This window comes from Aspergillus uvarum, assembly GCF_003184745.1.
Source record: "Aspergillus uvarum CBS 121591 unplaced genomic scaffold BO82scaffold_48, whole genome shotgun sequence".
Classification (NCBI taxonomy): Eukaryota; Fungi; Ascomycota; class Eurotiomycetes; order Eurotiales; family Aspergillaceae; genus Aspergillus; species Aspergillus uvarum.
This window is the reverse complement of record NW_020291345.1, coordinates 259,985-284,466: the sequence shown is the minus strand read 5'-3', so window position 1 is coordinate 284,466 and position 24,482 is coordinate 259,985. Positions and strand designations below refer to the sequence as shown.

The following is a 24,482-nucleotide window of genomic DNA, read 5'->3' as shown; positions in this document are numbered from 1 at the left end:
TGCACACACCATGGGTGATTTTGGGCCGACGCAAAGGACCAGGGATCGCGGTGACAAGCGGCACAGAGCTTATTTCTCCGACCCCAGAAAGGCCTCGAGTCGAACCAATTTGGGTACATCTACCAGACTGAATGCCATACATTCATTCATGCAAGCCTTGTGGCGTCGACGGTTCCACTGCTGGCGTGCCATGGCCGGATATATCGTATTGAGAACAACATCCCTTATTCGTTTCCAGATGAACTCTGAATTCTAAAACCAGATAGAGAAGCAGAAGAAACTCTCATTGCCAGGATGTTGCGCAAGGAGCCCTGGAAAACGGGGTAATGCTTGACCACTTGTCCGAAAAATCGGTGCGACCCACCCTGGGTAGCTGATTTCTCACGAGGTGGAAACCATTGCATGCACTTATTAACTGTCAAGCAAGTCTCGATTGGGCGATAAGAGATTATCAGTAAACAAGAAAGTGTAGAGACCACGGCCTAAGGCCATTCCCGCACTGCCCTTCTGGGTTCAAGGGTTGCACAGTGAGCTCAGGCGCGTTGATCATCCACTGCAGACTGGGTTTCTAGACGATCGCCCCCTCTTGTAGGGCGAGGAGCCAGCTTGCCGGTCCGACGTGCTTGTGATAACGCGAGGCACCTACCACCAAGTCAGTTACGAAAGCTTGGTACGACCAACCTGCCCCTGAGGATGCGCATGTGCCTGAGGAAGTCTTCTGATGTGTCGAAACCTAATCATGGCCTTGATGCGAATCCGACTGAGGACGAGGGCAGTTGGGCAAGTGGTTCATTGATGGTTATTCCTCATCGAGCCGTAGCGATGGGGTTCACAACGGCCAAGACAGCTGATGGTAGTTCAATTGGCGAGGCATCTGAAAGTCTGGTTTAGCACAACTTGACCCCCGTAACGGAATTGTCGACCCCATTAATGAAAGATAGCCATCAGGAGCAGGTTCTACCATTGATGACGCTAATCCCTGTGGTATGGTTTTGAGATTACTCGCAGTGTACATCGTTCGCAACTCTGACGGGGGACAAGTCGATGGACCTCTCCTGTTTGCTTCTCTGCAGGGTCTGGATGCAGCCAAGCCCCTCGCACACGTCTGGTGACGAAGATTTTCTGAACGGGCCTTGGGTGCAGTTCGAATAGGTAGGGTTGCATCAAGGCAGCCATCGAGACTGTCGTGACCGCAATGGAGACCCCTCGGGCCAGTCGGATAATTTCATCGGGGTGCAACAATTGGAGGTGGGAGAGGGGGTTTAGTGTAATGGGAAAGTGTGGCAGGCGCGGTCTGACCGGAGTTGTTGTTGTTGTGTTGGTTGCACCGAGTCCCGTGATCCCGCTGGCAGGAGGTTTATGTCAGGCACAGGACAATCCATTGGACCGCACAGCATGATCTTCAGCGCTGAATACTACGTGAGAACCACATTTAATGTAATGAGTAGATCAACAAGAGATAAGAAGAAAGGGTATGTCAAATTCAGTAGCGAACTATCTCCCTCTTTCTATTAACATGCGTAGGCTTCTCTCATCTGCAGCCATTTATTTGCATGCATGCAACTATCCACCCTCTGTCCAATGACCCCGCCTAGAACATTTTACAAGTAAGATCCCCATTTACAAAGACTTCTTCCCCGCAAACCTCTTGTCCGCTTCCTGGTTAGTGAACGGGAAGCCACTGCTCCGCTTATCGACGCCAGTCTTGCGGTTGATCTTGCCTCCGCTGCTCGCAAACAGCGCGCACCACACTCCGACGAAAGCAATGGCGGCATATCCGATCATCCCGACCGCGTAGGCGATCTGGCCCGTAGCCACATACCAGATGTATGCGTAGCCCGCTGACGCGCCGTGGAAGACGGTCGTGACCATCATGGTCGGCACGGCATAGGGGGCCTTGGGGTCGGAATCGTCCGTGGTGACGGGTTGCGCGATGGAGGTGGTCAAGGGCACGGACCCGGTGAGCATGACGGTGAGAACAGCGATGAGGAGTAGACTGAATCCCAAGCAGCGGGAGAAGTATGTTTCGAGCGCTGTTGCGGGTTAGCCACGACAGCCGAAAAGACAATCTGTTTGGCGGTTACTCACAGGAAGGGTCGCGGGTTTCGGTCAACAACATTGTGGTCATCATCTCCGGCACCGCGATCAGAGCCAAGCTCTGCAGTCCAAGCCAGCCGGCTGTGGAGTAGGTGTAGGCGTAGAAAACCTGCGGCGCGCGAATTGGTTAGCTCTGTGGTATGGTGAGAGACCGGGAGGAGGACAGTCGTACATCCATGATGCGGGAGTAGGTGATGCCTTCTGGCGATATTCAATTGTGTTTTGGGTTAAGAGTGTGTTTAAACTGTTCAGTGATTAGGTAGGTAAAGGAAGTTGAAAACACCATAGGCAGCAATTAGTGGTAATTATAAGTTGTTGTAAGGCAGGGATCATTCCCCATGAGGTCATCGCTTGTTCAGCCCCGATGATGTCACTGCCGGGTTTCCCGCTGATTCAGCCTGGCTCTTTTTCTCTACGTATTCATCTGTTGTCACTGCAACGAGATTCGGGTGAATAAATGGAAAAAGCAAAAAAGGGGAAAGAAGACGAGTTTCGACGTTTCAAGCTGCCAGTCCATAGGGCAGAGGCGGGTTGCTGCAGGTTGACTGAGCTGGTACTACCACACCCACTACCATCAGACTATCTACCCCAGGCATCTCCACCACAGCTATAATTCTGATCTGTTATTATTTACGGCCAAGCTGTGAAGAGCGATCAACTCTTCCCAGCGTGGACTAGATGGATCCATGTTGGGAATGGATCAAATTGCAATTACCACACCCGAATCATCATTCACGGATCATCATTGTCTATGTAAATTGCCATGGCTAGATTCAAATCTCCACCATCAACGCCGTTTCAAACCCCCAGAGAAAGGAAAAACGTGCAAGGTCGACTCATGGTCAGGTATCACTGGTTGATGTTGCTCGCGCGCAGGTATCTGGCAAAGCTGAGATCCTGGTCGGAGGGCGCGGTGCCCTGTTCCGCCAGCGCGTCTTTGTAGCGTTGCGTAAGCCCTTCACTGTCCCCGGCACGAGGGATCCTGTAGTCATCCTCACTGTCCTCATCGTCATCCTGGTCGCCATTCCGGCGTGCCTCCTCTTCCTCCTCAGCCTCGCTGACCGTCTCGGCTTCATTCTCCACCTTTTGCTTGCCCTTGCTCGAGCCAGAGACGTTCATATCCTTCATCAGCTTGCCCAGCTCGAGCTCGCGTTGCGCCGCCTTCGTCTCCTCACGCTCCTTCCTCTTGCGCTCCAACTCGGGCTTGTAGTCGCGCTCGAACTCCTGGCGCTTTTCTTCCACGGCCTCAAAGAACTCGTCGATGCCTTCACCCGTCATGGAGCTGACCCCGACCAGGTTCAGGTGTCGGTAGAACTCCTCCAGCATCAAGCTCATGCTGTTGAGCAGCGAGCCCATGTAACCACTCCCCGAGCCAAAGCCGCCCGCGGCGCCCTCAGTACCAAACGCGCCCGACTCCTCTTCCTCTCGCAGAGCCTTCTGGAAAGCGTCAAAATCGGTCATCCACTCCTTAGCGAATTCGGCGTCTTGGACATCGGTCTTGTTGAAGACAAGGATCATGGGCAACTTCGTCTTGTATAGGATACTGCAGGCGTAGAGCATGTTGCTCATGAAGGTACTCGTGGAGCTGGCGCGGGGAGTATCAATAACGTAAGCGATCACAGTAGGGAATGACGAGGCCAAAGTCTCGAGGAGGATGCTGCCGGAGGCACTCCACACGAACACCTCGATCTGACCAGGCGTGTCGACCAGGATGTGCTCGATGGGCTTGGCGGTCGGGTTGCTGGGGTTGGGAGCCGTCCGCTTCTCCAGCAACGAGATGATTTGATCGACTTTGGTGGCAAACAGATTCAGCGATGTAAGGATACCGCCGTTGGGTCCGAGGTTGTACTGCTTCATCACTTCTCGATAGTTGATGGAGTCACGGATGTCGATATTGCTCTCGAAAGGAACCGTGTGGACGGCGGGGTCAAGGTTGAGGACATAGGGGACGGTCTTCTTTGAGTGGAGGTAGGAGTTAATTCGCTGCATGAAAGTCGTCTTTCCAGAGCCTGAGTGAAAGATAAATCGGATTGATTAGATGCATTGTCAGTGAGGGGGATGATCGCCATGACACTTACCTGCCATGCCCACGCAAACAACGGCGACCGGAGACTGTGCCATCGTGAAGTTGAGAGAGAATATCACCAAACAAAGATCAAAGACGGGCAAGGGAGGTAAAGCAACCCAGTCAGAGGATGTCAGTAAATCTGCTTAACAAGGGGAATGATGGAAGGCAGAGTATCCGTTGGACGGCGAGGCGTAGAAATTCTTTTGTCGCGGGGAATTGCAGGTGGAGTCCGTTTGGCCGGAACCGTTCCAGACGTCATGGCGTTCCTCCGCCGCCGCCTTTTTCCCTTGCTTCGCTTTCTTCCCTCCCAACAACACGAGCTCTGCCTCGCAACCATACCAACACCATGGCGCTAGAGGATTTCGAAAAGTCGCTAGCAGAGGAGCAGGAGAAAAGACGCGAGAGAAGCGATAAAGACAGACACCGCCACCACCGTGACCGAGACAGGGACCGCAGTCGCGAGCGCTCGAGGCACCACCGTCACCACCGTCGTTCATCACGATCGAGAGAGCGCGACCACGACAGACATCGCGAATCGCGTCGGAGCGACGATACTAGTCACCGACACAAACGCTCGCGTCATTCAACCGACCATGGAGACGATCGCGACCATGACCACAAGCGCCGACACAGGGATAGCAGGGACGAGGAAAGGAAACCGGCAGCCGAAGCAGCAGAAGTGGCTCAGGACGAGGCTCCCAAGCTAAAGCGAGACGCTTGGATGGAGGGACCCTCCAGTCTCGATATCGACTATGTCCAGCGGCGCTCGACCACGCGTTTGGAAGAGGAACCGAAACCCAAGATGCTTTCGGCAGACTACGAGCTGAAAATTCACGGTCGGGAAATCAACACTCACTTACGTGATCTGAAGGATGGAAAGGTGCTTGAGGAAATTGAAGAGAAACCCGCTCAGCATGAAGTCGACTACACATTTGGCGACGCCGGCTCGCAATGGAGAATGACCAAGTTGAAAGCTGTGTATAGAGAGGCAGAGGACACCGGGTTGTCCGTGGAAGAGATTGCGGTCAACCGCTTCGGAGATCTCCGCTCATTCGATGACGCACGCGAGGAGGAGGCAGAGCTAGATCGCCGTGAAAGATATGGTGAAGGTTATGTGGGAAAGGAGAAGCCCTCAGGCGAGCTCTTCCAAGAGCGGAAGCAACAGGAAAACGTTCACCGCGGCGCGCATGAGCACTTTCGCAGTCCTACCGAGGAGCTCAATGCTAAAGGACAGGGCAAGCCAATGGAGACCGTCCCGCCTCAGAACACCACCCAGCATCTTGATTTAACAGCACTCAACCGACTCAAGGCTCAAATGATGAAGGCCAAGCTCAAGGGTGCGTCGGATGCCGCTGAGCTCGAGGCGCAGTACAATGCCGCAGCTGCTGCTATGGCCAACCGCAAAGAGTCAGACGTCGTGGTCTTGGGCGTCATGGAGAACCGGATGCTGGCTGGAAAGAGAAACGAAGTCAAGGCAGTTGAAAACAGACGGGGCCGTGAGCGAGGCAAGGTGGAAGACAACGATGACATGACCATTGAAGACATGGTTCAAGAAGAACGACGGACGCGCGGACAATATGGGGGAGACGGCCGGCGTATCGCGGAGAGAATCGCCAAGGACGCCAAATTCGAGGTGAGGGCTTCTATTAGCAGATCGAGATTGTCCGCTAACATTCCAACCAGAATGATCTCGAATACATGGACGACAATGCATCCAAGCTTGCCCGTCGGGTGCACCGCTCCGAAATCGATATCAAGAATACTACGATCAATGAGCTGCAAAAGATGAACAAGATCCTCGACAATTGTCCCCTATGTCATCATGAAGACACGAATACGCCTCCTATCGCACCTGTCGTCTCACTAGCGACGAGAGTTTACCTCACACTCCCCACTGAACCCGAGCTCAGCAACCAATGTGCCACCATCGTTCCCATCCAGCATCGCACGAACTTATTGGAGTGCGACGACGACGAGTGGGAGGAAATCCGCAATTTCATGAAGAGCCTGACGCGCATGTACCACGACCAAGGCCGGGACGTGATTTTCTACGAGAACGCGGCCCAGCCCCATCGCAAGCGACACGCAGCAATGGAGGTGGTCCCTCTCCCTTATAGCCTTGGCGAGACATCCCCAGCCTTCTTCAAGGAGGCCATTTTGTCGTCCGACGCGGAGTGGTCTCAGCACCGCAAGCTAATTGACACGCTTGCCAATTCCAAGAAAGGCATGGGACGGAGTGCTTTCCGCCGCAGCATTGCCAAGGAGATGCCGTACTTCCACGTGTGGTTCAGTCTCGACGGCGGCCTGGGCCATGTGGTGGAAGACGAGAACCGCTGGCCGCGTGGAGACCTATTTGCTCGGGAGGTCATCGGAGGGATGTTGGATCTGGGCCCGGAGGTGATCAAGCGGCAGGGCCGCTGGCAACGGGGCGGTGATCCACGAGTGCCGGTGTTCCAGAAGCGTTGGAGGAAGTTTGACTGGACTCGAGTTCTTGTCGAGGGGTGATTCGTGTGAGATAATTGGGAGAGCTATGCCTTGCACAAAAGTCTGGTCACACGAGCTGGGATATGCAGAAGAAAGATGAAGCATAAAATAACAGCTCACTTTGCTCTCACTTTGTGAAGCAGTACTGTATACATCATACTATAACTTTCACTTCTTCCAGATCTCTGGTCTGATTTCAGTTCTCCTCTCTCCACATCCTTCCACCTCCAACGCATCATCCTTGTTCTCATCCCTCTCACCTCCACCGCGTCATTCTCGTTCTCCTTACTATCGAATAAACCCAACTCAACTTCCACCCTCCACAGGCCAATCAACCGTCCACGTCATCTTCCACAAAACCATAAAACCAAAAGCAGAAATGACCCCCAAAGCAAACACCAGCCAAAAGCGCAAACGCATCCCCACCAAAGGAAAAGAAACCAAAAAACAGCGCAAGAGGAAGACCACCACCCTCAAAACCACCGCACCATCATCCCCGGACACCCAAAGCCACGCCACTACACCACCTCGAACCCCAACAGCCCCCCCCTCATTCTTCCTCGAAACCCTCTCCACCAAGGACAAAGCCGCCCACACTCGCCTACAGCAGCAGATCCTTGCCGAAACCGAAATCCTACACGTCTACCTCCGCAGCCTCCGCAACCAGCTCACGCAACCGCTCTCCCGCGAGGCACAGTACGCGATCTGCAAAGCCAACGCCAAGGCCATCGCAGCGCAGTATGCGATTCTGGGCGACCTAGAAACGGATCTGGAGTATTTCGGACGGAGCGTCGAGCTGCATGCGCTGGATGAGGCTGCCGCGGTCAAGAAGGAGAAAACTGGAGAGCTGATCTCGTCGAATCCGACCTGGGCGGAGGTGGTCGCAGCATGGGGCCAACCGGTCGCGGATCGTGTGCGGCGCGACACGCACTCCGGTCACTTTTGTACGTACCTGGCTTGGTTTGCAAAGCGGGGGTTTGAGTGGAAGACCGTCGCGAATCTGCTGGCGACGGCCGTGATCAACCGGCTGGACGACTCGCGGCGTCCGAGTTGGCTGGCGCTGCTGACGGTGGACGCGGTCTACGCGAAGAAGGAGATCCCGCGGCCTGCGCCGGTGCTGGCGGCGAAGGATGTCCTACGGGTGGGGTGTCGGTTGGATCGGTTTGGGTTGCTGGTGCCGATGTCAGTGGAGGAGAGGGAGTGGGCGCGGTTTTTGTGAGGGGTGGTGGGTTTATGCAGAGGTTTGAGGTGGTTGGGTGAGCTGGGGAGGAGAGTGTGGTTTGGTGGGCATGGGTAAGAGGAAGGCGGTCATGGCATTGGGGTTGTAGCCGTGGGTTTGGGTGTTATTGATCAGTTTGTGACTCCGGCTGGAAGATACTGAGGGGAGGTGAAGGTGTGGAAGCGTTGAAACATGTCAAGCAGATTTATGAGCTATCAGGAAAATGGAAGGCACGGGCTCGCGATTCGAAGTGAAGTCTCCTTCTTGGATGTTCTCGAGCAAACAGCTTTCTTGTCACCACTGTCATCCACAGTGAACTAGGTGAAGAAAAGCTCACAATGCTAGTCGCAAGATTGCATGGCATGCATGTCAAGTCTAGATCGGCCCATTCGAGTCTTGCAGGTGTAAAGCGTTCATCAGCACGTCAGCTTAAAGTGTTCTATGCGAGTTGCCGATAGATTAGAAATTCCCCTGCAAAGGGCCAATCATGGACTCATAGGCAGGTAATTATCTTGAGTGAATCTGGTTACATGCAGGTACAGTACACTGGCACTGTGGTCGGTGATTGTGAGCCAATGAAAAATGCCCTTTATCAGCATTGATCACCCGGGATGGGCAGATCAACGGGGCCAACGACCTCCCATCCGAACCATGTGTCCGGGCGTCTAGAAAGTTTGATCATGATACTACAACCCACATTGCATGTCTGCTAAAAGAAGATACATGAACCGCTTGGACTCACCTCTGGCAGTCGAATAGCATCAGCCAACTTGCTGATAGAGCATGCGAGCAAGTCTCGAAGTCTTCTCCGGGCAGTGGCGAGAAGCAACGCCTTTCTTAGTACCAGACATTCACAAAAGAATGGAAGAGTTTAGCGAAGACCCTTCACAGGTCGACTTATACTCCCACCGAGGGAAAAAATTGGAGTTCTCCTCAAATCGCGCCGCAAAGTACCACGGTCCACGCACACCATTGAGTCAGGCAAACCAGGGGCCCTCAATACCCATTGGACATGTTTGATGACCCTTCAGATAGTGTACGATAGTGTACCTGAGCAGCCCAAGGACACAGCCGATGCCAATGGATCAGTCCAATGGGAGACCCCACCCCGGGTCCAAGTGTCAGGGCCCGCACGCAACAGGCATCAAAACAAATTCATTTCCTCGGCCCCCACGCACGATACCTAAACATGAAAAGGCACCACCGTCCAATCCACCGGCGAGGCTGATGCGACGACGACGAGGGGGGAATGAGCCAAGCATCGCAAAGTCGAATTGGCCGCAGTAGTTCAGGAGGTTCATGTGTGATGGATTGGCGGCGCAAAACTCTTCCTGCCGGAACAGGCATGATGTATCAGCGCTAGGACTGCTATCTGGAACCTCCCATTGGCCGGCTCGCTAATGACGTCACTGACACCTGAACCATACGCTTTGAGGACTAGCGGGGGATGCGATGGGGATGCTTGGCGCTGCGATATACTCCTGCACCGAGACCCAGAAATAGACATTTCGAGCTCGATGAGTGGAGGACAACATAAACAGAGATTTTAGCTGGAGAGGGGGCAGATGAGAATGGAGGTATATAAGCATGCGACGCTCGCGGATTTCGGAGGATTCATACCAGATCAAAGCATTCATTTTCTTTGCGCAGCATCCAGTCATTCGTTTGATTCGTCTTTACTATACACTCCTTTTGTTACTTGTCGATTGTTACTTGTGTGTGGTATCACTGAGCCTGTACACCTCTATTTACTTGAGTATATACTACACTTCCTTCATTTCTTCACAAAGTGAGTACACTCTCTCGCCGTCCGGGATAACTGCCTCCCTCACCTACATAGAACCATCACCCAGACTAACCACCACATCCCACCAGACTCATATACAAAGATTCACAATGATCGACAAATCTGCCATCATCGTCTTCGTCATCTTGGGTTGCGTAGTCTCAGTCCTCATCGGATACTCCATCCACTCCGTCGCCACCGGCGGGTTCCGCAACGACGAGCAGGAAAGAGATTTCTCCCACGAACAGAGATCCTACATGCGGGAGTTGCGCCTGCGCGACATCAACTGGATGGCACGCGACAATGGCCTGCGGTACAACCCGGAGCCGCCCCGCGATCTCGAGAAGCAATAATTCATAACGGTTGCTTAAAGCGTTTGGTGCATTTGTGGAGTTCATGATTTGGGGTTTTGCGTTTGGATTGGGTTCGGTAGATGTTGTTTTCGTCTGCTGTATTATATTTCTATTCTGTGATGAGTGTTTTGGACATGGATAACTTGGTATAATCTGTCAAACTGACATGTGGTATACTTTACCTTGAAGAATTGGTCGCTCGACTATTGTGACCGAGTTAAAATGAAACTACTTCTCAGTCAACGGTCCTTACCTGGCGGCGTTCATCCACCAAATATATTGAACAGTTCTTGAGATCAAGCTCCTGTAACCTGTCTGCCTAGTATATTCGGGTATCCGTCAACCCTGAGCAAGTGCTGCAGAGGTTTACCCCAGTGCACCGAAAAGTCTGCACGGCAACGGACAATGCCGCGATCTATATCTCCAGCATGCCCAGCGCGGAAGTTTTCATGCTCGCGGAATCTTGTGTACACCCCGCGGTACAAGTTGATGAAATAGGCGGACCACAGCTTCTCCTTGTCCTCTGCGGTGCTGGGGGAGGTGGAGAAAGCTCGGAAGATTGGGAACCCCCAAGTCCTTCCATTGTAACTCTGGAGAAACCTGGAGATATAGGTGAGGTAGTTCTCTTGATTGCGACGAAGAAGGACGGGAGGGAAGCTTGAATAGAAATCCGTGAGAGGAGGACTTTTCGGGATGGTGACGCGGTCGATGTCCTCCTGGGGGATGTTATACCAGGGGTGGAAGTGGTGTTGTTGGATCAGTGGGCCATGAGGACGGGGATTGAGGATGGGCTTCCTTGGGATTGTCAAGTGGGGGGCAGGCGCATTGTAGCAAGCTCCCTTTCTCTGGGTTACTGGGTACTTAAAAAGAGAAAGAACAGTAAAGATCATACGCGGGAGGAATTGGATTCGATATATAGTGTACTGTAGTTACCTAGGTAGTGCTCATATTTACCTGGATCTATGCATCGGGGCCGCTCTTGCCCTTTTAAGGCTAGCGCCATCCGCATCTGTGGGGCGAGCATGAGCGACCGACAGTGACGCTCCGACCCGTTGCAGTTCGCAACAAACCCACCCAACGCCAGGCCGAACCGCCTCAATCTCCGTCAACTCTCACCACTTTTCATTTTCACGCTTAACCTCAGCCTTTCCTGGTGAGAACTGGGCCACCACACGACAGCATGGCAGAATACTGGAAATCAGCAGTAAGCTTTTTCCCCCCCTCTCCCTGCCTTTCCACCTTGAAACTCAAACCAGGCAACCTACTAACTAATCTTTGCGAAGCCAAAATACTGGTGCAAGCAATGCAAGATCTTCATCCGCGACACCCCCTTCGAAAAAGCCCAGCACGAAGCCACGGGCAAACACCAAGGGAACCTCAAACGCTTCCTTCGCGACATCCACCGCAGCAACGAGCAGCAGCAGCGGGAGTCCCAGCGCGCCAAGAGCGAGGTCGAGCGGCTGCGGCAGACGGTCGCGGGGCTCAATGACCCCAGCAAAGGGGGCGATGCCGCCGGGGCACCGTGGCGGCAACGAGAGACCCCCAAACACCAGGAGCGGCCGGTGTCGACGGAGGAGCGGAAACGGCAGATGGCGCAGTTGGCGGAGATGGGGGTGGCGATCCCGGACGAGTTCCGCGGGGAGATGGCCCTAGCGGGGACGTGGCAGACTGTTTCGGAGAAGGTGATCAATGGTGGTGGGGAAGAGGGGGGTTCGAAGGCCGGGAGGTCGGTGGGAGTGCGGAAGCGTAAGTTGGAGGGAGATGGTGTCGGTGATGCTGATGTCGATGAGGAGGAGGCGGAGGCGAAGAGGGAGGCGGAGAGGTTTGTCTCGAAGGGGTGGGGGTCGTCGGTTAGGAGGTATCCTGGGGCGAAGGAGGAGGACACGGATCTGGATGCGCTGCTGGCGTCGACGAGAGAGATTAAGAGGGTCAAGCCTTCGGAGGTCAAGGTGGAAGCGGACGTGGATGCGAATCCGAAAACTGAGAAGGATGCACAGCCCGAGGAGAAGGAATCAACGAAAGGCCACTTCGTACCGGTCAAGCCGAAGGGAGAGGTCCAGCTTGCAGAGTCGGATGAAGCACCTACTGTCAAGGAGGAGCAGGCAGGGGGTGATGCATCGTTGGAAACTCTACAGAAAACCGAGGCTGAAGAGCCAGCTGCTGGAGTTGTGTTCAAGAAACGCAAACCGAAGGTCATGAGGAAATGAAAGCACCGCTGAATCATGCGATGGAACAGTTCAAAGGGCTGAGACGCCCTTGCTGAGGAAAACCGACGCCTGATCTACGATGCAATACGCATGCTGTCACTGGACGTTACATCCAGAAGTACACCAGATGCATGGGATGTCTCAGGCGTAAATGGCTTTAGGAGGGGCTCACTACAAGGGACTCATACATGGTCACTGAAACAAAACCTCCACATTTATATGGATGCCACACAGCAGAATAGTGCCAATGTGGTTCGTCTTGGAGGTTCACCCATGAGCCTCGGGAGTTTCACTTGGCAGGCAATTGGAGCTCGGCGGGAACACCAACACTCCGACTGAACACTCAGATAACTGCAGATCTAGCTAGCCTTGGCGGGCAACTGAAACCGCATCACCAGAGCCGCACCGCACCTGTAGATATTACTTTTTCCTGTTATCAATCAAGCCAAAGCCTCGAAAATAGCTTGATGGGTTTGAACAGTTGACTTGAATTTGGTGGTGCTCAGATAATGAATGGCGCGCTAGAAATTACCGAAATGAATAGACTCAACTAGGATACTGTAACAGTTCCAAAAACACAAACATCAGAAACCAAGTAGAAAGATGAAAAACCCATTGCATTGTGTTGTTGTACCTTGTCCGTTGTTGAATATGGATTCAAGTCTGGTTGCCACTGACTGACCACCGACCGTTGGACCCTTCCCTTTTTTTTGCATCGAATTTTTCTGCCCGTATTAATTTTCCCCGTCGGCGCAGACCAAACCAAGAGTCCGGGGACTGACTCTCTCACTCACTCACTTCCACTTCTCTTTCTCCCTCTCTCTCTCACCCTCACTATTCTTTCGCGGCCCCGAAGCTCTCTCTCTCTGCCTCGCTCGTTTATCTGCGCAACAGCCTTTTCCTGTCGCATTCCCATTCTCCCCCTCCCACCCCCAAATGCGGAGATTATTTGGTGCCGCATTGCGTGTTTTGGTGCTATAGTCATTCGGCTCGCTTCTTTTCGCTTATCTGGCCCAGTGCATGGTGAGTAAACGAGAGCTTCTTCCCATTTGCTTGTCCCGATCCCTCCCCTCTGGCAACCCCCCCGACACGCGCTCGACCTTTGTCTGCCTCGGTCATTGTGACTTGTCGACTCTCCGTTTTGTTTCTTCGACCGGGTTATTTATTACCGGATTCGCATGGCATCTCGATCTCCGCCAGTTCACCATGTACAATTCTTCCGCCGTGGCAGTGCCGTCCTGGGGTAGAATTCGGGGAGGCTCTAGACGGTCGCATCCAGCGTTGCCCGGTCTGACAAGGCTGCACTGCCTCTTGGGACATAAGATGAAAGAGCTTGGACTTTTGGACGGGGCTTGATCAGGTTAGGGAACGATAGCCAACACATCGTGGATCGTACCAGCACCCTCCGTATGCGGACAATTTTCGAGGGAATCGCGTCGGAACTCGACACCCCGACAAATGCGCGAGCCAAAAGAACCGACCAGTCTTGACACCAACTGTTCGATACGAACAACCATGATGTCCCGGGGTTGCCAGAGTGTCGTTGGGTCGCGTTAATCGGAATCAGCCCACTAACATGCATTGCCTTTTGAGTTAGAGAATCAGCACCCATCGGCTCCGCATTCCCTGCAAAGTCTTTGCTAGCGGTAAAAGTCACCCGTGGCTGACCTCGACCCGTCCGACACACCGGAAAGCCTCTCCAAGGCTCGAATCCATTTTTTCTTATTGTACGCAGGGGTGACAGAGGTGTCGAACCTTTATTGAGATGGCAGAACCAGCAGATTCGACGAATCCAGCAGAGGAGGCGCCCAAGCCGGCTCCCGAGCCGGCTGAAATGCCTGCTGCTGAGCAGCCCTCTGCTCAGTTGCCTCCTGCTGAAGTACTTCCTGCTGAAGTGCCTCCTGCTGAAGTGCCTCCTGCTCAAATGCCTCCCGCTGAGCAGCCACCTAATGAGCAACCTGCCTCTCAAGAGCCTCCTCACCAGCAACCCCCTCAGCAACAGCCTTTCCCTCAGCAGCCTCCCCATCAGCAGCCTCCCTATCAGCATGCCCCCCATCAGGAGTCTCCTCTTCAGCAACCTCCTCCTCTCCAGCAGCCTCCTGCCGAACAGCCTCCTCTTGAGTTGCCCCCGGTTCACTTGCCATCGGCTGAGCAGCACAACAGCGAGCCAGTAGACCACGCGCTTCCTCATATCGACACTTCACTCCCTCCGATTGATACGACTCTGCCCGCGATGGAGGAACACGAACGTCTCAGTCATGAACTGCCCCCGATCGATACAACGATACCGTCGCTTCCTCCAATTGATACCTCTTTACCGCCGCTTGACACTACGCTTCCAGCTACGGACGGGCTACACACCGAGGAACCCGATTTCTCGTTCCCGGAATTGAAACAAAGTGACACCGATGGCCATGGGGCGGACCATTCGCACCCACCAGGAACGAACGGGTTTGACTTTCCCGATCACACGCCCCATTCCTCGACCCCCGCCCCCTCCTATCATGCTCCGGTGAACGACACGCATTCGCAGCAGCCGGCTCAGCAGGAGCATTCTCATTTGTCCCACCACACACATCAACATCAGCAGTCCCCACACCCAGGTCAACCGTCGCAACCTCAGAACCACTACGAGCATCAATACTCCCACAACCAACATCATCCGCAGCAGCAGCACACGCCATCGCAGCATGGATCGCCAACCCAACATCAGCAAGGCCTGGGGCAGTCGACACCGACACAACCGCACCAGCAACAGCAACAGTATCAGCAGCACCAGAGCTCGGACATGTATCACAGTCACCAGTCCATGAGTGCCCCGTCGATGCAGACCATGGATCATCATTCGATGCAGGGACAGCACTCCCAAATGCCCCAGGCCCCCATTGGTTCGCCTATGCCCTCAAACATGCCTCCGATGACCTCTGTTGGCCAGTACATGACGGGATACCCTACCAACGTTGGTCATATGGGGATGAATGCCAATTCCCAGATGCGTTACCAGCTTTCGGGTGACGCCAATAAGATGTTGTCGGGCGGGAGACATAAGAAAGAGGTTAAGCGTCGGACGAAAACAGGGTGCTTAACATGTCGTAAGCGACGGATTAAGGTATGTGCAAAAGCAGCATGTGATTTTTTTGTCGATAATGTGTGCTCTGTTGTAATGTTGGTGATGTGGTGAGGAAGAGGAGGGGGGTGAAACTGAACTGCAAGGAGGGTGGGTGGGCGGGCAATGGCAGGCGGTCGCAACAGGCGAGTGTTCGCTTGCGCCGCCGCAAATGTTTGTTCGGCTCGCCGAACCCCGCCTGTCGCTTGTTGTTGTTCTCGCCCACTCACCAGTGTTGCTGCTTTCCTCCCCGCCTAACTATTCACGCTCACATTTATTTTTTTGATACCCGGAGTGGTCACTTCATTGTGTCGCTCTATATCCCTTTGTTTACTCTTTTGACCTCTCCTCTGTGGATTTTGGTTTGTACCCTTGATCGATATCCCCGCTAACTGCTTAATGCACACTAGTGTGACGAGGGTCATCCTGTCTGTCGGAACTGTGTCAAAAGTAAACGGGAATGTCTAGGTTACGACCCAGTATTTAAACAACAACCAACGCCTTCTGCTATTCAGCCCGCCCCGAATCCGCATCCTTCTTTGGTGGTAAATCCCCAGGATCCTTCCACCTCTTATCCTCAAGCTCCTCCGGGCTACGTACCTGCCGCGTCGCAACCGTTTGCTCCTTCTGAATCGCCCAGCACGTCAACCGACCGCTACGATAGCTACGGAGCGCCCGTTGATCACTCTGCCGACGTGAACAATCAGCAGAACATGGCCAGCATACAGCATGCCGTTGAAGGAGGCCTGCAGCCGACGGTCAACCCTGCAGCAACCAATGCTACCGGCACCCCGTCGGAAGCTACCAGTTTCAGAGGTATACTCCACTACCTACAATGGTGTTGTAAGCATGCTAACTCAGCCCGCAGTGAAACAAGTGCAGATCAGCGACCTTCTTGCCCTGCGAGGAATCCCCCCTCCCCCTCCGCACCCCATCACATCACTGCCGCCTAATCGGCTCGAGGAAATCCAAGCCGTGTTCCTCGCAACGTATGCTCCGGCCATAGACAAGTTCTTCGAAACCAGGTGGTTCCAGGATAAAGCGTTGCCCCATCTGCTGGCAAATGCACAGCTCATGGCGGAGTACTCCGCCTTGATTGATGCCTTCAACGACCCCAATCTCAACGACCCGAACGTGGTTGCCCGGTTGGAGAGTTTCGAAGCGTCAGTGGTGTGGAGCTCGATGACTTTGTGCCGTCATGTGATGAACGTGTCCGGGGGAGCCCAGCCTGAGTACGATCTGCTAGCGTCGGCGAAGAGACTGGACGTGATTGAGGCGATGATCACGGGCGAGCATCTGGACTCGAACCCTCTGAGCCAGTTCCCTACCCGGGAGCCGGCTGCCAATCCCCCCTCGCTGCCGGATCAGTTGACACAACGGTCGTTGGACTTCTGGAGCGCCGTCGGATACTTTCTCACGCTACACGACAACGAAGCCAGCTCGGCTAAGGAGATCGACGATACCCTGGCCCGCTGCCGGACATTGTTGGACACGTACGAGAACCGGGATGTGATCTACTCGATCGCTATTGCACGCCACCTGGGACAACGGTGGGCGGACTTTCCCCGCAGCTTCCCGCAACCGATCACAACGAACGAGAAGGATGCGGGAGCCAAGCTGTATGTCGCACAGAAGTTCCTCGAACAGGAAGCCGGCGGCAAGGGCACAACACAAGTGATCAAGCGCATCTGCGGCATGGTTGTTCGATCCTGGATTGTTTCCCGCGAGTGACCGGCGGGGTGATTCATTCTTTCTGATGCGAGCAATTTGCGATCTGTCATATGAAAAGCGCGTCGGTACGCTACGTACCGATTCACCATGTTCTTCTAGATTTTCTGCCTGGCCATCGAGGGGTTTCCCGCCGACAGTAAGCGCGGGTGGATGGATCTCAGATTTGCCAAGCGTGTTTGACATGGGTAGAGAAGTCACAATTGGGCTCGGAGTTACACACTTGGGATTGGGGGTTTTTTTTTTCTTTCTTTTCTTGGTAGCAGAAGGACGGGCAGTTCACGGCGTTTACGGCTGCATTACCTGAACAGGTGTCATAATTGCTTCGTGCTGTTGCTTTTGTCGGTGGAGAGAGGACTGTATGGTTCGGCGCTAGTGTCTAGACACTTCGTCTGAAGACAATGAAATAATGAGACCATTGTACATACACGGAAAAAAAGCAGTCCTTTCCTTAACCCTCTATTGACGTGTCTATCGTGTATATACAATCTTGCAGCTTATCGTTTAAAGGTCTGCCTGCTCGGGGACGGGACTCTTCAACTTGCCCGTCTCCAAGGCGGAGCGAATATTCCCGATCGTCCATTCCTCCATTGCCGTTTGTGTCTGCAATCATTAACCGTGTTAGCCACTTTACTCTCAGACCATCTTCCTGCACCGCCCCGAAAAAGGACGGGATAAACTCACCTCGACCGTCCAAGTCCCCATATGCGGCACCAGCACACAGTTGGGATTCCGCACCAAACCGGGGTGCACCGCCGGCTCCTCCTCGAAGACATCCAAGCCGGCGGAGAACACCTTGCCCGAATCCAACGCCTGCACCAGCGCCTCCTCATCCATGACCGCGCCGCGCGCCGTGTTGACCACGACCACCCCATCCTTCATCTTGGCGAACTCCGCATGGCTGATAATATGCCTCGTCTTCGGGTTGAGGGGCAGGTTCAACGACAGCACATCACTCTGGGCGAGCAGCTCATCAAAGCTCACGTACTCCGCCCCGTCGGCCTGCTGCGGCGCCAGCGCGCGCCGGTTGTGGTAGATGACGCGCATCCCGAACGCCTCGGCCTTCCGCTTCAGGTTCCGCCCGATCCCGCCCATCCCTAGGATGCCCAGCGTCTTGCCCTGCGGGTCGTGGCCCAGTGCCGGCAGCGTGCTGCCGGGTTTGCCTCGGAAGTCCCCAGTGCGCAGGTTCTGCATGCCCGCGTTGAAGTTGCGCAGCGCGCCCAGGATCAGGAACATGTTGACGTCCGCGGTGGCGTTGTCGGGTGCTGTGGGGACGTTGGAGACGCGGATGGGTTGCGGGGCGCGGGTGGTGCAGGCTGGGATGGAGATTTGGTCATAGCCCGCTCCTGGTTTTGTTGTTAGTGTTGGGCGGGTTGGGGAGGGGGTGATGTTGGGGAGGGTTAAGGTGGTGGTGCAGGGACAACGGGGCTGGGGGGCTGAGGCGCAAGCACGCACCGCAATGAGCAATCCACACCAACGACGAAGGCAGCACGTCAATGATCTCCTGGTCGAAGAGGCCGGTGATATTGATGGACCCCAGCGTGCGGTAGGCCGCGACGACGCCGTCGTATTTGCCGGCCTTGCATTCTTGGATGAACTCCGCGCGGTTAGTGGCGGTTGTTTCGAGGAGGTCGGCGATGTCGCTGAGGCCGGTCCAGGTGGCGTATGCGCTGGGATGGGGGTTAGTGGTGGTGGTCAATTGGTTCGTTGATACAAGAAAGGGGAGGGGAACGCACTGGTCGATCTTTCCGATCAGCAGGACCTTGGGTTTGGGGTCGGTTGAGCCCATTGTTGCGGTGTTGTGCGGGGTGGGTGTCTATGAGCTGGTGACCTGGTGTGTTGGTTGAGCTATGATTTCAGGTAGTGAGGGGTAAAACCACACCTTGAGAATTGCTAAATCAGCTGGTAAGAAAGTGGGGTAGGCAGGAGATTTATAGATGGCCGGCACTGGCAGGGGGAAACGACACTGGCACGGAATGCAATACCCCGAACGGAAAAGAGTTTCGGATGTAGACCGTGCAGAAGATTGATAGCACTGGCGGGACTGACGGACTGACGGACTGACAAAAACAGTGCAAGTGATAGGGAAATCGGATAACGCGACCTGTGAAAGTCGACCCCACGTGCCCCGCGCGCCCTTTGCACTTATTGCTCGGCTTCCTTTCCGAGTGGTTCCTGCCCTTGATTGGTGGAAGATTGGTCTAGATAGGGCGTATGCTGCTCTCGGCCGACTCGCTTATTTGGTTTTGTATATACTAGAGTTACTGTCTGGGTGGTGGCTAGGAGTACTGTATTCACTGCTGGTTTTGGTGAATAGATCCTGTAATGTCTTGGTGGGGTTGTTGATTGATGACGTGAATTGTTGCGAGATGGGGTATTCACCAGGCAAGAAGTGCCTTTTCATTGAAGAAGGATGGGCTACACGGCTGGATCTTAAATACTTAAGCTCCTCCAGCTTCTTCTTTCTCTTTCTCTTCTTCCTCTTCCTCTTCCACTTCCTCTTCTATCTCCAACGGCCTTACATTTGAGTCTGTACTTATTTTTACACTCTTCATCTCCCTGAGTTCATCTCCCACTTTCCGTCATCCAGAGCCAACATGGTGAATTCTCAGGCCTGCGCTTGAAATACTTGGAACGCTTTCTCATGTTTTCCTGTCCTTCAAAGACACACACTTTAATAGACAGATCAAGAGTACCCCTTATCATTCTCTCTTCATTTTCTTGAAACTCAATCATATACTTACAACCAGGCAGCTAGAACGTGATTCCTCCCCCCCGGGCGATCCAAGACACAATCTCCAGCTGAGTACGACTTCAGCATGCTTGTTGTTCCTAGAACACTTCTGAGACAGTAGGGTTCTCAAAGCATTGATCTCCGAGTCAAACCCTCAGTCGTTGAATTAGACTTGCTTAACATCACTGGGTAGCCATACTTCAGCCATAGAAAAGAAAGACACAATCCTTTGTGTCAATCCAGCAGCAGCAGCATTTCTGGGCCCTGTGCCCCCTCAAAACATAGATTGTTGAGCTTCACATACAGGCCCAGAGCAAGGAGAACGAGACGGTTCCGAGGGCGGCGTTGTCGATGATGCTCTTATCGTGAGAGCTAAGGAGAGCTATCGTCTGGATGTCATGGAAGTCCTGATGCTGACTGCCAAGACCCGGCCAACGCGAGACTCAGACCACCCGATCGATTGCGAGTACGACCAGACGGAGTCGACCGCCCATCGTGAGGCGAAATTGCTCCAGAAATGCGGAGTTATACTCCCCCCCGAGCGTTCGTGTTTGGAAGCCCTGACCCGCCTGCGTGGGCAAGTCGGTCATGGCAGCGAATATCGCCGCTATGAAAAGTCCCGGCGAAAGCTCTTGCAGAGAATGATGCGCAAAACTGGGATTGTGGTAACCACTCTACGGAATTTGCCCGAGATGTTGCTGCCAGAGCTTTTCCCTAGATATCTTATCGACGGGGCGACTTTCTATCACGATCCGGAATCGTTTTCTGCCTTAAAGAAACTTCCCCAAGTCATGAGTATTCTTCTCATCGGCGACTATAACCAGCAGTCCCTAATTTGTTTCACACCTCAGGGTCGCGAAGCATGACTCAACTCGGCTGTCGAAAGGCTCATAAAGAACGACCAACGGACATGTATACTAGACATAGAGCACAGAAATCAAACACATACCTAAAAGGCGACGTCGAAGGTCTTTTACAAAGGAACAGGAGAGAGCTTCAATCTCAGCGGAGATGGGGCGGGAATCTCACGGCTTCTCTATTACCGTACAGCTGTAGAGGGACAGGACGTACTAGCCCCTTCCAAGGGAGAAAAAGAATACAAACTTGGAAGCTCTTCGGTCGGATGAGCAGCAAGCTATGGAGAGAAGCGTGACTGCTCCGCAGATCTTACCCAGCAGCCAGATTGCAGCTGTCGAACAGCCAGGAAAGAGATGGAGGTATGGCGCAGCCTGATGAACATCTCATATTCACAACCTCATTTAATCGGTAACAACAAGCTGACTCTTTATAGTTGCTTGACAGCTTCGCATCAGACCTTTTCTCCTCGTCGACATACTTAGATTGGCGTCAGTCAATCGTTTTGAACGAAAGTCTATCTGCGAGCTTCCTAAGCCCATCTACACTTCCATAAGCTTGATTCATATCACCAGGATATGAAGTCAAGACCATTTCAAAGCGAAGCATAACCCCCAGACTACTTACTTGGAAACCTGACATGTAAGACATCCCGACATTCGACCAGCCCGATTCGCAAACAATCACTCAGACTAAGCGGGTGGATTTCCTCCGACGGCTAATGGACGAGTAGAACGGGACTGCCGCATGATGTGGTCGACTTCTCGCATTGATGGCTTCTTCGATACACACTCAATTGTCTTCATCCACCCTGTGTTCTTACTGTAAGGAACCAAAATTGCCGACATTCTAAACAACTCGGACCAAGGAGCAGGCGCGACAGCTGCCCCGACCTTTAACATGTGTGGTGGGCCGCGGTCTGCCACAAGAAGACCATCCGGCAATCCAGGTCCTCGCCAGCATAGTGATGCAGGTTATTGAAAGGCACTTTGGGATGGAGAGGTTTGCGCACATGTAAAGGGGGATAGCCCATCATCTTCCTGCTGAGATTTTGTTTCTGTCGGTGCAAAACAGGACGTCAGGAAAGATCCTACGAGCGCACCTGAGAGGTGACAAGTGATGCAAAGACTGTTTCAACCACAAAGTTGGAGAGACCTAAGGGCCTTACAAGTGAGATGACACTTCGAAGGACTGCAAGGATCTGGATAAGGGCAAATGGACTGCTGAACTTTGGAGATAACCCCTTACAGACACTGAGTGGTACGATGAGGGCTTCCCGGCCTCATCCAGCTTCTCTGATATTTGACTTGGATTGCTAGCAATCGTCCAAAAGTGCTGCTAAATGCTGCTCACCGGTACGGAAAGGACTCAACCACGCCCGCGGCCACCTAGGGCACAAAGAGGGGTGCTACTGGGTGAAATAGCTGATTGAAGACGTATACCAAGCTTGGGGAGATTGACTGCAAGTAACTCCAGTGCGCATTCTCTTTAATCGGAGCTAGCAAGAAGCTCGGGGCTACGTTCTTGGGGGGGGACGTGCTGTACGTCGCCCGCACAAAAATCTATGAAGGAGGTATCGCTTCCAGACGCCGGGAACAGGTGTCATCGGAAAGACAACTTTCTATCAGATGCGCTGGGCTCTCTTCTTTCTCCCACTTCTGACCACCACGTTCCTTTCTTCTCTCACGTTCAATCTCGCCAGCTTTACTGATTGGTACGTCATCTTTCTGGATGCCCCTGCTGTCGGCTGACTTGACTTCCTGGACCGCAGTACATAATTTTCCTTCCACAGCCGGATTGCTGATGACAAGGAATAATCGTCACGGACGTTCTCTGGTCGTGTCATTTTCTGTGTGTCGCCTGGGATGAGAGTGTGCTGAATCTAGCCCCATGTGAGGTCATCAAAGAATAATCATCATCACTTTTCTCATGAATTTTTTCTCTTATCTGTTTCATGTCTTTCTCAGCTCTGTTTACTATTTAACTTGCTGAATTTGTTGTCTGATCATACAACGTGAGGCCTTCAATCTCAACCAGCCGCGAATGTCTTCAATTAATCGATATGATCTGAAGTATTCAAGGGTTTGATATTATTTTGAAGGGATGTTGGCAGATATCAAGTAACATAGATAAGGGAGATCCTATGAGACCGTACATACTGTACCTAACAAATATGATCCGAGCTGACATGTCATTCACAGAGGTAATATGGTCCTTTCCGCCTGCGCAAGGAATACCCTCCACAATGGGATATTGTGCGGAATACGCTTTGTACTTTCCACTTCATCACTGAAATGCCAAATATCTTGGACGGTTTGCCAGAGAAGCTCAATGTTTCCAATATTGTAATCCAGCATGTGACTCCACCAGCGACACCAAATCTTTCGGCTGTTCGGCGATGACTCGCAAGCCGCGATGAACCCAGGCCACATTATTGAGGCAGTTCGTTGGCCCGACAATAATCTACTTTCGTACTTCAGTTTCTCAATCTGCAGCAAGCTGGCTGCTACCTGATCCACATGAAATTGCACATCTTCACTGGCTGGAAGAATGCTCTCGCAAGAGGTTTGGGGCAGATGAGTGAGAAGGTATATCTGAATCGCATGGTGAAAGGCGCAGAGATGTAAATCCCTGACTTGCTTCATGAGGCCCCCTTCTGATTTCTCATCGAATGACAAGAGATCCTGTTCCATTGTCACGTCCCAAGCTCTCACATGTTTCCTTATTGTACTTATGACACCCACAAGCTCTGCAGGTAAAGCTTGAGATTGGTTTTCGTAGTAGAGGCGGTGCCAAAACAGAATCGTTATTGAGCGGACCCCAACTACTAACCGGTGAGTGATACCATAGGTATGCTGTAACACGTGGTCATCAATTGCACAGTTCAGATTAGACGTCTCTGTGAACTCTTTTGAATAGCCGCTGTCATTGGATGGCCACGGTATTCCCGTCTGAGTGTTTAACGTTGTGTCTGATAAAGTCGATTGTAGGTAGAAAGCAGTTTGGAGGAACAGTCTGAGTCTTGATGTGGGATGTACATTATTTGCTGCCGTGCTCATGTAATTCATTTGTTTGAAGGCTTCAAGGTGAAGAGGATATTCTGACATACTACCTTCCATTACCTAGCGAGAACAGAGAATAATTAGGCCACGGTGGGTATCAACGAGTCAGCGGGATAGTAGAATCATACATCGATAGTGACGAATGAAAGGATCGCCGATGCGGTGGCAAGCCATTGCATTTCGCCTTTCCAGCCCACTCCAACCGCTGCGCGGAGGAAGCGATATGCCATCATACGATATTCTTGAGCAGCTTCGGCCATTTCTCGCATTTGTGTAGCTGACCCCTTTACCATGCCTTTTACATGGAATGCGGCAGTGGCGAGCAATGAGTAATATGTTGCACGATGACCCAGTAACCCGATCTCACTTGCACATGGATTATCCCGGCCCACGATCGCCTGGGAGGCATAAACGGAGGCGTAAAAGTTTCGAGAATGCGGGATCGGCTGTAGCATGTGGGCAACGTTAGATATATAGTGACTGAACAATCGACCAGAGAGCTGTTCTCGGTGGCTCAAAGAATTTCTTGCTACCCTCCGTGACAGATCACCTGTACTGGGGATTAAACTGAGAGACGGCGACGTGGACTCTCTCCGTCCAGGTTTGAGGTCATTGGCAATATCTAGCATGCGACAAGGAAAGACCGAAAATGGCCCTTCTTGGAAAGACATGCCTGCTGCATCGACTCGAGCTAATATTTCATCCACCTCCTCTGCAGGGAAATTCCAGGACGGGAAGCCTGTACGGTCAACAGCGGGGAAAAAGATACCATAGACAAGTTTC

At 53.0% G+C, this 24,482-nt stretch overlaps 9 protein-coding genes across 9 annotated transcripts; 5 read left to right on the top strand and 4 right to left on the bottom strand.

Moving 5' to 3' along the window:
• Positions 1 to 1,500: 1,500 nt before the first annotated feature.
• Positions 1,501 to 2,275, bottom strand: BO82DRAFT_394060 (uncharacterized protein; the record flags this gene model as incomplete). The annotated part of the gene is made up of 3 exons (XM_025638712.1): positions 1,501 to 2,033; positions 2,089 to 2,206; positions 2,270 to 2,275. The coding sequence occupies 3 exons, from the start codon at positions 2,273 to 2,275 to the stop codon at positions 1,621 to 1,623; spliced, it is 537 nt and encodes a 178-aa protein (XP_025489493.1). The 3' UTR covers positions 1,501 to 1,620.
• A 541-nt stretch (positions 2,276 to 2,816) lies between these two features.
• BO82DRAFT_315695 (putative ATP binding protein) lies at positions 2,817 to 4,357 on the bottom strand. The gene is made up of 2 exons (XM_025632546.1): positions 4,176 to 4,357; positions 2,817 to 4,106 (listed from the first exon to the last, which is right to left on the bottom strand). Exons 1-2 carry the CDS (start codon positions 4,216 to 4,218, stop codon positions 2,947 to 2,949), a joined length of 1,203 nt encoding a protein of 400 aa, XP_025489492.1. The 5' UTR covers positions 4,219 to 4,357; the 3' UTR covers positions 2,817 to 2,946.
• Positions 4,358 to 4,511: 154 nt separating this feature from the next.
• On the top strand, positions 4,512 to 6,670 carry BO82DRAFT_289349 (putative cell cycle control protein (Cwf19); the record flags this gene model as incomplete). The annotated part of the gene is made up of 2 exons (XM_025631650.1): positions 4,512 to 5,798; positions 5,849 to 6,670. 2 exons carry the CDS (start codon positions 4,512 to 4,514, stop codon positions 6,668 to 6,670), a joined length of 2,109 nt encoding a protein of 702 aa, XP_025489491.1.
• A 358-nt stretch (positions 6,671 to 7,028) lies between these two features.
• On the top strand, positions 7,029 to 7,868 carry BO82DRAFT_367015 (uncharacterized protein; the record flags this gene model as incomplete). The annotated part of the gene is made up of 1 exon (XM_025637067.1): positions 7,029 to 7,868. The coding sequence occupies one exon, from the start codon at positions 7,029 to 7,031 to the stop codon at positions 7,866 to 7,868; it is 840 nt and encodes a 279-aa protein (XP_025489490.1).
• Positions 7,869 to 9,476: 1,608 nt separating this feature from the next.
• Positions 9,477 to 10,202, top strand: BO82DRAFT_356660 (uncharacterized protein). Its single transcript, XM_025635796.1, has 2 exons — positions 9,477 to 9,657; positions 9,744 to 10,202. Exon 2 carries the CDS (start codon positions 9,765 to 9,767, stop codon positions 10,005 to 10,007), a length of 243 nt encoding a protein of 80 aa, XP_025489489.1. The 5' UTR covers positions 9,477 to 9,657; positions 9,744 to 9,764; the 3' UTR covers positions 10,008 to 10,202.
• A 985-nt stretch (positions 10,203 to 11,187) lies between these two features.
• BO82DRAFT_289272 (putative formin binding protein) lies at positions 11,188 to 12,214 on the top strand (the record flags this gene model as incomplete). Its single annotated transcript, XM_025631645.1, has 2 exons — positions 11,188 to 11,211; positions 11,291 to 12,214. The coding sequence occupies 2 exons, from the start codon at positions 11,188 to 11,190 to the stop codon at positions 12,212 to 12,214; spliced, it is 948 nt and encodes a 315-aa protein (XP_025489488.1).
• Positions 12,215 to 14,138: 1,924 nt separating this feature from the next.
• Positions 14,139 to 17,051, top strand: BO82DRAFT_289392 (putative C6 finger domain protein; the record flags this gene model as incomplete). Its single annotated transcript, XM_025631652.1, has 3 exons — positions 14,139 to 15,323; positions 15,731 to 16,136; positions 16,189 to 17,051. 3 exons carry the CDS (start codon positions 14,139 to 14,141, stop codon positions 17,049 to 17,051), a joined length of 2,454 nt encoding a protein of 817 aa, XP_025489487.1.
• A 331-nt stretch (positions 17,052 to 17,382) lies between these two features.
• Positions 17,383 to 18,938, bottom strand: BO82DRAFT_356655 (D-mandelate dehydrogenase-like dehydrogenase). Its single transcript, XM_025635795.1, has 4 exons — positions 18,785 to 18,938; positions 18,504 to 18,718; positions 17,733 to 18,394; positions 17,383 to 17,651 (listed from the first exon to the last, which is right to left on the bottom strand). Exons 1-4 carry the CDS (start codon positions 18,835 to 18,837, stop codon positions 17,553 to 17,555), a joined length of 1,029 nt encoding a protein of 342 aa, XP_025489486.1. The 5' UTR covers positions 18,838 to 18,938; the 3' UTR covers positions 17,383 to 17,552.
• A 3,787-nt stretch (positions 18,939 to 22,725) lies between these two features.
• On the bottom strand, positions 22,726 to 23,856 carry BO82DRAFT_356654 (uncharacterized protein). The gene is made up of 2 exons (XM_025635794.1): positions 23,828 to 23,856; positions 22,726 to 23,759 (listed from the first exon to the last, which is right to left on the bottom strand). Exon 2 carries the CDS (start codon positions 23,754 to 23,756, stop codon positions 22,833 to 22,835), a length of 924 nt encoding a protein of 307 aa, XP_025489485.1. The 5' UTR covers positions 23,757 to 23,759; positions 23,828 to 23,856; the 3' UTR covers positions 22,726 to 22,832.
• Between the last annotated feature and the right edge of the window lie 626 nt (positions 23,857 to 24,482).